This window comes from Carya illinoinensis, chromosome 16 (genome assembly GCF_018687715.1).
Source record: "Carya illinoinensis cultivar Pawnee chromosome 16, C.illinoinensisPawnee_v1, whole genome shotgun sequence".
Taxonomy (NCBI): domain Eukaryota; kingdom Viridiplantae; phylum Streptophyta; class Magnoliopsida; order Fagales; family Juglandaceae; genus Carya; species Carya illinoinensis.
In genome coordinates, this window is record NC_056767.1 from 29088507 (window position 1) to 29102978 (window position 14472).

The window sequence follows — 14472 nt, forward strand, 5'->3', positions numbered from 1 at the left end:
ATGATTCAATGTTAGGTTAATTTTTTTTTTTTTAATAATGGTAGTATATAATAAATACAGTAAGACTTAATTTATTTTGATGTGTTAAGTCTCCAATCAATTAATATTTTTTAATTAATTGTGTGTTAATATGTTGAAGTCTAGTTCATTTACTTCTAAAAATGATTATAATTCAATATTTTTAAGTGAATTTCTTCAAAAACATTAATGCACATAAAAATGAGTCTTAAAAATTAAAGTAACATCTCTTAGAATTCTTGTTCATATTCTAAGATGGTAGAAGAGAGAACATTAAAGTTTAGTTATTATTAATTAGGCAATTATCTCTTCTTCAAACATTTCAGGCCAACAAACTGCAATACCACTAGCTTGAAGCATCACCTCTAGCTCCATAGTTCGCATAGCAAATTGTAAAAAAACCGTCATTTAGACGACAATTCCTTTACGAGGAATGGGTGGGGATCAATTTTTTATCCCAAAACTCGATTTATTTTCTTTTTTGTAATTAATTACAGTAGTGGGGTGTTTAATAGGGAATCTCACCTCCTCCGCATATATGTATCTTCATCCTTTTATGTTAATGAAATGCTTGTTTTAAAAAGAAAAAAAAAATTAATTTTCGGGTAGAAATAGCTATTCGTGTAGAAAAAAAAGGTTTTATTTTTCATTTCAGATGTGAAAATCTTGTCGAATTTAAAAGGGAATATTTAGATCTACAAAGATTGGTGCATGTTTACAAGAAACTTAAATGACTAATACACCAACTATAACATGGCAGTCGTGTCCTAATGATTAGGGTGACATGTATCATTTGTGGCCTAAATTAATGAAATATGACCATAATTAACCAATCATAACCATCAAATTCATCACTTGTAAGGCGTCCGTACATTGGATTTTTATGGTTTTAGGGATATTTTGTAGCACTTATAGATAGCAACTAAACTAGATTTCAGCAAGATCCTAAGTTCCCTATTGTATGGATGCATTAACAATAAAAGTTCAAGAAAAAAAAAAAATCCAAATTCTATTTTGTTTTAATGTGTCCTACTGATGTCACTTTGAGTACCACTCTAAAAGAATATAACAAATAAAGGAACATGCACCTCTTAGGATGTACCATTTTTCAATGAAATGATAATCTAGATCTATCTTTACATAAAAGGACAAAAGTACATAAAAACCAAGGAACATGAAGTGGGGACTAAAGTGCCCTATTTCCATTTCTACTTCTAAATAAATCAGGATCTGTTGTCATATATGTTCTTTTCAGTTTTCATAAAACATTTAGGCCTCATTTGAAAGTTTGCCAGAACTTAGTTCGATTCAATTCAGTTTAATTTTAAGTTAAGTTTAATATCAAATTACTTAACTCTCAAATTATTAAATTCATCTCAACTCAAAACTTTTTTATACGTGAGATCTACAATATTTTTCAACTCAACAACTCTTGATATGTGAGACCCACAATATTTTTTAATTTCTCATAAATACATTTAAACTCATCTTAACTGGATCCCACAAAATTCACTTTATCATCTTAACTCATTACTATTCATAAAGAACTCAATTATTCTCAATTCAGCTCAATATTCAAACCAGGCCTTAAGACCCCTTTTGAAGGTGAAAATCCTTATTGATATTAATTGCAGTCATCTACAATGAATTATGAAGTCATTGTAATGTTCATTTTAGCACTTAGAATTTTTGCAATCAACCTAATTTCAAATTAAGTTGTAGCATTCCTCCTCTTACACTCCAAATAAGTACTGAAATTAACATATTAATGGATAATTTGAAGGTGATGATACACCAAACAATGTGATGCTAAGCAAGAGAGTGACAATCTACCAGAAAAAAAAATAAATAAATAAAATTGCAAGGTGCGAGGAGGACCCCAGAATTTTGCCATTGCAACCAACAACTATGGCTACAAATCACCAATAAAAAATTATGGTTTGTTTCCAATTTGCCTTTTCTTTTTTCTTTTTTTCTGGTACATTGCATTAAGTTTATTTACACATTAACTGTGAATTATCTGTTGCTAAGAGGCAACCACTATGTCTGAAGGAACCACATGCTAATTCGCCTAAAAATCAGTGACTATGTTGGGTTTTTTGTTCTTAGGAGGACTGAACTGACAAGATTATACAACCAGGAATGAACGGTTCAAGAACTAAATGAAAAAATGGAGACAGTTTTCTTCCAAAGAGTCTATTAACACGAGCAAGAGATATTTCTTTCGGCAATTGTCTAAATTGGTATATTATCTTTATTTTTTAAGAGGGCGAGTTTTCTTATGGGGAAATTATTGAAAAAGAAGTTCAACATCGACATGAATCATGAAACCTCTCACTCTCACCCACCAACCTGGTACTGAGTTACCTTGCTCAACCACTTCATGAAAATAAAGGGCTTAGAAGGGTTTTAGCTTTAGACATGTGGTACAAATAGGGAGTGTAATCAATCGATTTTGTATATCTTTTAGAATCGAATCGGTATATACTAGTTTTGAAAATTTAATAACCAATATCGAACCAATTCATTACTAAAATTAGAACTTTCAATTTTTGCGATTTCTGTCCAGTCTGGCCCGATTTTTCCAATTTTACGGACAGTCTATGCTAGTAATAATATTATGTTTACATATACTAACTATTAGTTTATTTACATGATAGTATAAGTATATTATATATATTAAAAGTATATTTATATTAATAACTTAATATTAATGTTAATATTTAAAATTAAAATTTTATGTTATATTAATTTTATACTATAAGATTAAAATTTATATGCTATATCAAATGTTGTATTAAAAATTATGAGATTAATTTTATGTTATATCATATGTTATATTAATTCTATATTATAAAATTAATATACTTGAATAAGAAAATCAGAATTTCATATTATATTAATTAGCAATTTAGCATATAATATATATAAAATAATACAAAAAATTATATATAATATAAAAATTATAAATATATATATACATATCAGTCCGGTTAAGTTTAAACCGGTTTTTAAAATAAGAAAATCGGTACTTTATTGGACCACTTACAAACTACACCGAATCAATCGATTTTTTGGTTTTTTCTTACACCCCTAGCTACAATACAAGAGTCAAAGTCTTAAATTTCAGAGAGAGAGAGAAAGAGAGAGAGGGATCTACATGCGTACCAAATTTCTCTTTTAAGACATTCATATGAAATTATATCCATACATGATTTCCAGAGCGCCCCAAAAGTAAGTTAAAATATTTACATAATTACACAACCACACCAAATATGATCAAAATAGCTATCTGATCATTGCAAGCATCATCGTGCCATTAGCACTCTAGGAGGAGATAGGGATTCAAATCGGATAGCATTTAATTTTCCTCTTGAGTAGGTTGTTCAAGCATTCTCACACTACGAGGAAGCATGAACTCGGAAAATATGGGATAGTGCGAGGATGGATAGTACCCATCAATGTTATCATTCACCACTTCACAAGAAACAGGAATTAGAGATCTACCCCTGAAGAGAATCCAATCTACGTGTAGATCCTGAGTTTGGCGATCCCAGCAAAGGCAAAGAGCTCTAAAAATCAGTTTGAGGTATTCAACAGCTCCTTGCTTGTTACCTGAAAGCACAAATACTATCAAATGGGGGCCATGGCCAAAAATATGTCCAAGTACAAATAGAGCAATGTGATACCTTTGAATCCATGGTAAGTGCGTATGAGAGAGACATTTTTTCTCACACGGGCATTGGGCCATACATCCCTCATATCCCCCACTACACCATGCTCTCTGCAGGGAAGAGAAAAGCCGAAAGTAATACAGTTTATTCCTTCACAGGAAAAGACTAATACAAACATTTTGCAATAAATGATAACAAAGGAAGGATTGGTCCTAGGGGGTTCTTTTCACTAATTTCTAATTCTTACTTTTAAAGAGAATGAAAATTACCAACTTATCATGAAAGAATCCTTTTATAGTCTATCATAAATGGGACAGCAAACAAAGTGAACTTCTGTCCATATGTGAAACCTTCGTCGATAGCAAGCTGGATGGCAGAACAAGGTTGTTGTAGCTTAGCCGTTAAAGAACCAAGAATCCCCCTATCTATTAGCAGAACACCAAATTGGAAAGAAGAATAATATTAATGATCCCAAATGATGTGTCATGAATAGGATTGATTGTATTCATCTGATCATACTTCCTTCTGCTTAAAAAAAGGTAACCATATTTCAAATAAAAAAAAAAAAGGTAACCATATTCACTTCAGGGTACTGTTATTCAAGTAACATTATACTGAATGGATGAGAGAAGTAATGCCATATTCAACATTTAAAGTGACTGCCCAGGTGTTGTTTATCCAAAAAAAAAAAAAAAGTGACTGCCCAGGTGAAAATAAAAGGTTATGGTCCTTCCAGGAAAAAGTTACTGTTTCTTTATCCCCCCACCTCCCACCTCCACTGGCGAAACAGAAGCATTTGTATTCCAAACATGGAAGTAACGAGAAAATTGAATCTTTTCCTCAATTTTGTTTTCCGCAAATCCGACTTTCTACTTATTTTATCAATATTCATAGTTTAATTTGCAACACAGAAGATCCAAAACTCAAAATATGTTGATGAGCATAGCATGTAGGTAATGTGAAAAAAACATGAAACATGGCAGGATAAAGCATCTGGACATTTATATGTCAATGGCTACCTTGATCTCCCAAGTAGAAAACGCCCTGTAGTTGATTCCTTTTGTGTATTGAAGCCGCCACAGTATACAACCGATAAGCTAGGAGGTAGGGATGCAATGTGCTGCCATGTGAGTAAAGCACTTCGTCTACGGGCACGAGGGCTGTTCTCATCTATATTTGTATTGACTATCTGGAAGGAAAAGCCCGGTGGCTCGACTCCTTTCAGTTGGAATGTGTGGGCATTATGTCAAAGAAGCAAATAAACAATCCTCTTGTATAGAAAAATTAAACATTAAGTTAAAGGCAGTTCAATTAAGATAAAGTAAACTTATAAGGATATCACCCATGTTGCAATACATGGAACAACAGAACCCCATGACATGCTTCCGGGGACAGAAGGCGACTCTGACAACCAGAAAGTTCCACCTTCTACCAGCTCTACCTTCATTAATAAAAGAGTGAAGTAACACCTAACTTTGCTGAAAAACAAGAGTTAAAAAGCTATGTGATACAGGAAAAAGGAATCAATCTTGTACCTTCTCCTTATCATAGAAGATGGTGCAGTGTTCATCTGAAGTGTCTTGTGATCCTTTCCTAGATATTCCAAAATGATCATAACCTAGTAGATAATATGAAAGCAAGAAGGGGAAAAAAAGTCTAATTACCAGCTGACATTCCAATATAGGATGATAGCAGTAAGGATAGATCAGATATTACATGAATATAATATCAGTACGTTTCTTTTATTGTACCCAAGTTAATAAGTAAACAAAATAGGAAGAAACACAAAGGAGGAAAGAATCAGCACTTCAATATTTTCTAGTGAACCACAGAGAAGAATGACTTTGAGGCCTCAATAAGCCATTTATTATAAGAAACCTCTCTTGAATCACATAAAACACTCACTAAACTTGTTGAATCTATTGATGGGTGCATGAAATATCTATGGTCCGGCATGTACAGTTCGTCTATTGGGTTTCACAATGTGACATAGCCAGAAATCTGTAAATTTATTTATATGTATGTAAATACAACTGTACATATGCATACACATGCGTGTCTATACTTGTGCATGTATATGGCACTATATTTGTGTATGTATATGGCAGGTATTGAATGCACTTCACATGAACACCCTAGATCCATATTTAGCCTTGATTAATAATCTTTCTGTCAGAATCAACAACTGGCTGGAAATGATATAGGATCTGTCTCCAGCTGAAGTGATATGCAAAGGCATAGCATATATAAGATCAATGCAATCAGATCATCTCAGATGTTAGCTGGTCGGGAACCACATTGAAATGCTTTATATTCGATACAAGTAACAAAATATACAAGATCCACCAGCACATAATGTACCAAATTAATACAAGTTCCAAAAGCTGTTCTTATTTTATATCATTACAAAAGTTTCAAAGCTAGCTTCTTTGATTTTCGAGCTAAGTTCATAAGTTTTTTATCAATTAACTCCTGAAAAAATAAAATAAAAGTTACCTGGCAAGCCCTGCTGAAGATAATCCAACTGGGATTTTACTCCTGAACCAAGACAGAAAATCAAAAAAGAAATGACATAGAAGGAAGAAAAGCCAAACCCAAAGAAATAATTTTACTTAAATCTAATCCATGCTTCAAAAGAAGTACGACAACTAAAGTAAGAAGAACAAAGTAGGAATCCTTCAACCTAAAGCATCAATTTCAAAAGTAAAACCCAACTCCACGCTAAAGAAACAAAAACCCACATCCAAACCACCAATCGATGAAGAGCCAGACCAACCATTTCAGGCAATAAGACCCTCAGACATGCACGCAGAGACACAAACATACATGTACAGGCGCGAGTATGGAGAGGAAGAGGGACCTTGTTGGGTACAGAGGATCACTGGGGAGTAGCTGGTGATGACGCTGATACACAAATCCCTCCTCTTTTCCCATGAATTAGGACTGTCTGGTGGCTGATCTTCATGGAGGTTGAAGGTCATCACTGTTATAGAAACACTCATGCTTTTTACTAATCTTTCTATTTCTCTCTATCCTTTCTTTTCCCTACATGATCTTAATTCAAATAATGTTGCACAGAATAAAGTGAGCAACTTTACTCATCGTTTCTTGCGGACTCGAACGGGAGATTCACTGATGCACAGTACGATTTTGAAGTGAGAGTCGAGAGAGACATTCAAACCTCAATCATGTCTGAACTGAAACAACTCGTCTACTTCTCGGGTTTTGACTGTGCACATGCGAGGTCAAATATGTGGACCCCTAGAAGCCCGTGTCAAGACAAGGCTCATTAGTTATTGCTCCGTTTTACAGTTTCAGACAAAATTAAAAATCCGCTTGGGTTTTCTGTACGAGATCATTGAACTGCAAAACTTACAGTACGAGATCACGGTGTTAAGAGTGTCAAATGGTTTTGTTTATAAGATACATTATTGTCAAAATAATATCTGATAAAATGCAGGTATGACATCAAATCACCTGTATTACGAAAGGTCTAGACAGTGCAACTGAGACACGTCTGATTTATAAATCATCCCTCTAGCCAAATGATATGAATCTCTTTTTTCTGCCTATTTTGGCCGAGAATCGAATATGATTGAAAATTATTTTTATTTCCTTTTGGAATTAACATTTGCACTTACTAACTCCATCCATTCATCTCCTTCTCTTAATTACTTGACAAGGCTGAAAACATAAACACAAACCCACATGAGGATTATTCATGTTCTTATTGCCACCATCATAGAGTAATCTGAGAATAATCGTTGGAGTGAACCCCACTTTGTTTAGAAACCATCCTTGGTAATGACTTGTTATATCAAGGAAATTTTCCTTTTTAGAAATAAAATGTCGGTGCCCTACTTGAAAGTTTTTTTTTTTTTTTTTTTTTTCAGTGTACCAGTTTTGCAAAGTTTTAAAATTCCCAACCCGACCAATAAAAGGGTAGTAACAATATTTTGAATACCGTACCGGATGGTGTACCGGTCAAGGCACTGAAACGAAATATTTCGATACCGGTACCGTTTCGTGTACCGTTTCGGAATAGTCGATATATAAATAAATTATATATATAAATATATATATAAATTATATTTCAAAATAATAATCTATATATGAATAAATTATATATAAATACACATGTATATATAAATTATAAATAGTCTAATATGAATTGGGATAAAAAAATAAGATTATCACTTAAAAAAATGAAATAAAAAAAACATGAAGGCCGAATTACCGAAATACCGGCCGGTACAGGCCGGTACGCAGACCAGTACAGGCCGAAATACAGGCCGATACGGCCGGTACCGGCCAGTACGGCTAGTATTTCAGCCGGTACGAAACAGGTACCTTACCTGTACCGGCCTGGTGACCGGTACGGAATGTACCGGCCGGTACAGTACGGTACCAAAAACACTGGGTAGTAAGCCTATTATTATCCTTTTCTTTATTGTCTACCAGCCTCAAGCACTTCTTGTTTTCGATGAACAAGAATGAAGGCAAATGGACATAAGTGTACTCATATGTTAGCAAGACCTATTGAGGCTCCCCTAATACACAGAAAAACACTCCCAGAGTGACGGAGAAAGAAAATCAAGAAATAACTATAAAGACCGATAGACATTCAAAGAGACTGTTCGAGTTGAAAATCAAATAGTTTACCCAAACAAGACAATGCCCTCGGCTCATCACTTCTCAAATCTCCAACATGTTTTATTCACTCAACTGATCTCATCATTGAAAAACCTACCAAGATGTATCTGTTTCCTCCCTCATGCTTGGCTGATGTGAAAGAGATCCCAACAGTATGCTTCGAACCAACTCCGTATCTAAGAAGAGTTCTTCAAAACCCACTCTACCAGAGTAGAAATGCCAAAGCCTGTTGCAGTACGTTTCTTCTCGTTCCAAGCTGGGCCAGCGATGTCTATGTGCATCCACTTAACCTTTTCATCAACAAACTGCAAAAGCACAACACAGGTTTTAGAAACCTAAAGCAGATGCTATTGAAAAGAACTTTGCTTAAAAGTCAGTCAAAGTAAAGACGGAAAATAGCATGGGGATGTCAAAAGATCCAACTCTAACACCCCCTTTCCCCCTTTTTTCTCAAAGGGAAAAATAAGATTAAAAAAAGAGCAGATGGAGAAGAGAAGCCACCCCACCCCCCCCAAAAAAATAAAATCCCATGATTGCTATCACAACAAATCTCTGAACATGTATAGAGCAGAAAACATTTAATAATTTATAATGAAAAACGACCAAATTTACCTGTTTCAAGAAGAGAGCTGCAGTGATAGCACCACCTTGACGACCACCAGTGTTGACCATATCAGCTACTCCTGATTTCATCGACTCCCAATAACTTTCCTCCATTGGCATTCTCCAAAGTTTCTCCCCACTGACCTCTGAAGCTGCAAATACCTCCTTGGCCAAGTCATCACTGGGCGTAAAGACACCTATAAAAGAAAAGGTTTGCCATATCAGCAATTAACTCAGCAGATACATACTTAAAAAAAAAAAAAAAAAAAAAAAAATGAAGAAGAAGAAGAAGAAGAAGAAGAAAGAATTCAGCATATACATGAAAGAATGAAAATGCAGCTAGTAAAAAGCCACCATTTTAATAGTGGTAAACAAATTGCAAACATAACCCAAGGTGTTTCAACAGAATTCCATGACATTATTCAGAACTGCCAATATATCACTATTTCTGACAAGCAACAAAGTAAATTTTCAAAACCAGTGTGCTCTTCCCCCCTTCTTATTTGTTTATTATAAAATAGAGTGGTTCTCAGAACTCAAATCCCAGCACTACATAAAACTCAGATACATTTTACTTGTCATGATTACGAGAATATGTTGATACCTGCAATTGAAGGGCCAAGAGCGACTATGCAAGCCCCAGTTAAGGTTGCCAGGTCAACTATCTGCAGAAAAATTAATGGTAGTGTGAGCACTAAACCCAAAACAAACATCTTAACAAGATTGGAACTCTTTGAGAACAAAGCTAGAAGAACAAGGTGAGGGACGTCCTGTATTTCTGGACACAGCTCCACTATGGCATGTACACCTCAATAAGAATTTTAACAGGTTACAGATATAACACAATCACTCAAGACCCCATAAACAATGAACATGTTGTGAAGCAGATCCTTTACACAGTGAAATGGGATGAGAGCATCCCTATCAAACATCAAACAACTAGAAGTTCAAAAAAATTTGTGCCAAGTTACATCATTTTGAATCATGCAAATAATATGCTAGATATATCATGATTCTTAGAAGTACCAACGGCAGATGTAAGTATTACCTTGTCAACACCTTGGTCACAAGCATATAGCAAAGCATCTGCCAGGGTAAGCCTACCCTCAGCATCTGTGTTATTAACCTGCATTAGAGATTGAATATCAGTTTAAAGATATGATATGGATGCAAAAACATATCATATGAAAATCAAATCATCACCACAACTAAGACTATTTAGAAAATTATGGCAGCCATCACAAGTTCAGGTTTCTTGAAAACTTTGAATATGCTACGAAGAAACCAATGGGGCCAACAAAAATTACACGGAATATACAAACACAGCCTGGATAATTTATCATCATTTTAATGAGTTCTAGATACTTCCATTATGAACCCAATTGAGTTCGACCCAGGTCTACTACTCATTCATTACCCAATAGGACCTGATACAATAATGAAAAAATGACTTCAAGATGAAGTTTTTCTTTCAATCTGTGAAATGCTTGACTCCTTGAACCCTTGAATAAAAACAATTTTAAAACCTGATGCAATCCAGTGAGAATGAACCTCTCATTATTTTGTCAGTATAAGAATGAAACCTCTCATAAGTTGGTTACTGCATGTTCTCTTCACAAACCAGAGAACCTATACCTCAATGGTCTTTCCATTTGATGCGGTAACAATGTCTCCAGGCCTCATTCCAGTTCCACTTATCATATTCTCACAAGCTGCCACAATGAAATGAACCTGCATAGACGAGGAATTTACTCTAATATTAGGCTACTAGATTCTACTGATCAAAGTCTCAAAAACAGAACAAAAATTAAGAGAGCTGAAAAATCAAAATTCTGACCTCCACACCAGGAGGTTTAATTTGACCAATAGCTTTTGCCGCACCTAGAACTGCTGCTGAACCCCCCATATCAAATTTCATGAGCTCAATGGAACAGCCAGGTCCTGTTTTTATGTTGTAGCCACCACTAAGAAACATAAAAGGATAAAAACTCAAACAGCTCCTATGAACTGAGACCCAGAAAAATTAAAGCAAAATAGCACATAAGATATAGTCTGTCAACTTCTCCTTCAAAACTCATATATTCACCTGTCAAAGGTCAAGCCTTTTCCTACTAAGGCCAACTTGACTTTGGAAGATCCACTTGGAGGTTTGTAACATAAATGTATAAAGTGAGGGGGATTTGCAGAGGCAGCAGCTACAGCCAGATATGACCCCATCTTCAATTCTTTGCATTGCTCAGCATTTAAAATTGTAGCAGAAAGAACATCACTGTACAAGGAAGCAATCTTTGAAGCCTCTTCAGCTAGTACCGCTGAAGTAATAAAGTCATGGAATACAATTAATACCAAGGATCAAATCATTTTCTCATAAACACAAACAGATGAAACAAAATGCTAGCAGACAGAAAATTTTTTCTAACTTCATACTCATTAATGCATTATATGAATAAGACAATCAAGAACTATCTAACAAATTACTGCAGGGTATTGCAATGAGATATCATTCAGAAGTGAAAGTGATACGAACCAGGGGTGAGGACATTCGCTGGTGAATTCACAAGTTCCCGCCCAAAAATTACTGCAGAAGAAACATCTTCCGCATACTTGAGCTTCTTTTCCAGTTCAGGTCCAGTTCCAAGGCCAAGGATATCCACAGACTTGAGAGTAGGTTTCTTTGACTCTGATTTATATCTATTATCTTCATATAACCCAAGCACAGTTCCTATGACAATTCAAACCATTCCATCAAGTACAGAAAAATATTACCACAAATATACATAACCTAGGGGCATTGTGAATAGTCAATCACTACATCATAAAATTAGTACCAGATGCAATTGCCGAAGCTGTGCCAAGTTTCAATTCAGCAGAGAGGCCCTCGGAAGAGGCCAGCACGATAGCAACATCACTTGCTCGAGCAGCCTTGGCTGCAGCTGCAACAGCCTCACCAAGACCCTGAAAAGCAGCCGTAGTTGAAGCAGACTGTCCAAGACCAATCAATCCGACCCTCTTTGAGCCAAGACCCGGAAGCCTAAGAACTGTTGACTGGCCAGCCTTTCCTGTAAAATCCTCCTCCAAAGAGGCGTCAGCCAACAAACCACCCAACTGAGAATCGAGCTTCTTCAAAATTGAATTCTCAAACTTCGAGTTATCATCCTTCACCATGTCTTTCTCTGTCACACCCACTGCAAGTATGTCTCCCTTCCATTCTGTCACATCAATCTCTGTCGCAGCAAATGAGACCTGCCAGGAATTTTCACAGAATCAAGTCCCTAATATCCAACCAAATTATGTGCCTAAAACGAGTTTATCACAAATATAAACAAATGAAAAGCCCATTCTAACAGCACTCCCAACGGCTTATGTAAAGCCCTCGTTTCTGTATAATTTGAAGAAAATAGTCTAAAAGTGGATTCCAACGGATGATCTATTTCATCTGTATTTTCCAATTAGCTACAGTGTTACCGCTACATCTAGCGGTAACTATTCACAATTGTAAATATTTTTTTAATCATTTCTCTATCATCTACTTTCCCCTCCCCTACCATCTCATCTATTTATTTCGCGCATCTTCCCTTCCTCACAGGTGCCTTCTGCTCATCTTCCATCTATCCCCGTCACAACTCCTATTCCGAGTACGTGGGTTTTGGGTATGGTTCAACCTCTTCTCTCTCAATCTCTCTACCGTGCGAAACTATCCTATTGAAGGTGATGATCTTCTGCCCTTTATCTGTAGGTACATCTGCAAATTCACGTGGGTTTAGCTTGACCGAGAATTGAGAGGTGTGATTTCTTTAGGAGGGTCCTGTGAATTTTGAAACCACAGATACATCCCTTTATCTGTTATACCCCCATTCGCCTATATATTCAATGTGCTAACCGCGAGGAAACAAACGAAATCCACCAGTTTTCGCATCTACAACTGTCGACCCTCTCTCCCAAAGTTTGCCCATAAACGGCTTAGGTCTCATTCAAGTACCGCAACGGGGCCTCAAACAAGGTCGTATCAGGTAATGTAATCTGCCCTCCTATTTCAAGTTCTGGTTTGTTTTTTGCTGGACTATTTCTGTGTTCTCTACTGGTATATGTGGATCTGATGTGTTATATTTTGTACCATGACACATTGAGCATAAATTGTCCCAATTTTCATGTTTGGAATTGGGAATTTCTGTGTTTGATTTGTGGATTTCTGTGAGGGTTTTTTTTTTTTTTTTTTTTTTTGGTGAATTTCTATGACTTCCATAGGAGGAAATGTTCAAAAAGTGATGTATGCAAATGTATTAATCACTACTGAATTTGTTCACGCCTAAAGCTAGCAGGGGGATGTTCCAGTTCATGACTGGAAACCTTTCTTGCAAGCTTTTTGCAGTATTGGATAATCAATTGATGTTTCAGTGCTTTCTTTCATAAAGTTGATCCTGATTTGATAATCAGCTGATATTCTCACTATTTGATTTAAATTATCTTGGATGAAAAGAATCTAGCTTTCCAGATTCAAGGAACAAACTTTCAACCTGGCCTAAAAACATAATCCTGAAATCAAGCCGTACCAAAAAGATAGAGCAGAGTTGAGAAAATATTTGAAATGAATAAAAAAATATTAAAAAGTATAATATTTAAATGATACGAAGAAAAAATAGAAGAGCTGATGTAATATTGTAAAAGTGTAAAATAGAAAAAATCAATTTTGGTGATGTATTTTAAAGGATAGGATAAAGACCATTGGGAGTGCTCTAAGAAACCAATCATTCACTGATTTCAGATCATCAATTTTTTTATAAAAAAAAAAAAAAAAAAAAAAAACCGTGATTCTATCCCACGCTTTAAAGAAAAAAATGTGGATTCAAAGAGGCAGACGGAACCCCGAAAACAAAGATCCGACCCTTTCAAACGTTAGCCTTATAGTCTATAAAGATTCTTGAACTTACGGAGCGAGCACATACAGTGCAAATCCCACTGGTTTCAGACTCAGAAACACATCAATAATAACTCAACTACCCACACATGTTAGCCAACAACAATCAATCAAAAGGCAAAACTACTAAATACAGTGGAAAAAACACAAGGCGTTCAGAGTGTGGGCAAGAGAGTAAGAGAGAGAGAGAGAGAGAGAGAGAGAGAGAGAGAGAGAGAGACCTTGGGGGGTTCGATGTTAGCGGGCAAAGTGAGACCAAGAGTTGCCCGGGCGAGAGTGTGAGCCATGAGGCTGCCTCTGCGAGAGCAAAAGGGCGAGACCGCGAAAGAAACTCGAAGTGAAGCGGAAGACTGTAGCTTTCTGAAAACCAAGGACGGAGAAGAGCGAGAAGACGAAGCAAAAAGAAGTACTGTGGAGGCCCAAGAAACAACAATGGCGGCCATTTTGAGGTGGGTGAGCCTCTATCTATTTATAGTGAAACCTCAAAGAGACTTTTGAGTTGCGCGAGGGACCGAAGATGATGGGGCGTGTGCGTTAGCATCACCAAGCCACAAGCGGATAGAATGGAACACCTGCCAATGGCGCGTGTCCTCCTTCCTTCTTGAAAAT

At 35.9% G+C, this 14472-nt stretch overlaps 2 protein-coding genes and 1 long non-coding RNA gene across 6 annotated transcripts; 1 reads left to right on the forward strand and 2 right to left on the reverse strand.

The window, feature by feature from the left end:
* Positions 1-3182: 3182 nt before the first annotated feature.
* LOC122299832 lies at positions 3183-7472 on the reverse strand. Of its 4 annotated transcripts, none has more exons than XM_043110292.1 (7): positions 6519-7472; positions 6189-6230; positions 5228-5285; positions 5032-5133; positions 4712-4926; positions 3708-3802; positions 3183-3633 (listed from the first exon to the last, which is right to left on the reverse strand). In XM_043110292.1, the coding sequence occupies exons 1-7, from the start codon at positions 6692-6694 to the stop codon at positions 3380-3382; spliced, it is 942 nt and encodes a 313-aa protein (XP_042966226.1). In that variant the 5' UTR covers positions 6695-7472; the 3' UTR covers positions 3183-3379. The 4 variants fall into 4 exon arrangements, with proteins under 4 accessions (XP_042966226.1, XP_042966229.1, XP_042966227.1 ...); XM_043110295.1 differs by having other exon boundaries at positions 6553-7467; XM_043110293.1 differs by having other exon boundaries at positions 5228-5310; positions 6553-7460.
* LOC122299834 lies at positions 4102-4545 on the forward strand. Its single transcript, XR_006239779.1, has 3 exons — positions 4102-4231; positions 4262-4359; positions 4400-4545. It is a non-coding gene; the product is annotated as an uncharacterized LOC122299834 (long non-coding RNA).
* An 821-nt stretch (positions 7473-8293) lies between the features above and the next one.
* LOC122299454 (leucine aminopeptidase 1-like) lies at positions 8294-14472 on the reverse strand. The gene is made up of 10 exons (XM_043109766.1): positions 14085-14472; positions 11777-12191; positions 11476-11670; positions 11035-11260; positions 10786-10912; positions 10584-10679; positions 9997-10074; positions 9553-9613; positions 8958-9145; positions 8294-8650 (listed from the first exon to the last, which is right to left on the reverse strand). Exons 1-10 carry the CDS (start codon positions 14304-14306, stop codon positions 8522-8524), a joined length of 1737 nt encoding a protein of 578 aa, XP_042965700.1. The 5' UTR covers positions 14307-14472; the 3' UTR covers positions 8294-8521.

What these genes read in the sequence shown, in the direction of transcription:
- LOC122299832 (XM_043110292.1), bottom strand. Translation starts at nt 6,694, where the DNA reads ATGAGTGTTTCTATAACAGTGATGACCTTCAACCTCCATGAAGATCAG. An exon ending in TCTTCAGCAGGGCTTGCCAG is followed by an intron (nt 5,286 to 6,188) that starts GTAACTTTTATT and finishes TGGAATATCTAG; the next exon opens with GAAAGGATCACAAGACACTT. An exon ending in CACTTACCATGGATTCAAAG is followed by an intron (nt 3,634 to 3,707) that starts GTATCACATTGC and finishes TTGTGCTTTCAG; the next exon opens with GTAACAAGCAAGGAGCTGTT.
- LOC122299454 (XM_043109766.1), bottom strand. Translation starts at nt 14,306, where the DNA reads ATGGCCGCCATTGTTGTTTCTTGGGCCTCCACAGTACTTCTTTTTGCT. An exon ending in CTAACATCGAACCCCCCAAG is followed by an intron (nt 12,192 to 14,084) that starts GTCTCTCTCTCT and finishes AATTCCTGGCAG; the next exon opens with GTCTCATTTGCTGCGACAGA. An exon ending in TTAAACCTCCTGGTGTGGAG is followed by an intron (nt 10,680 to 10,785) that starts GTCAGAATTTTG and finishes TCGTCTATGCAG; the next exon opens with GTTCATTTCATTGTGGCAGC.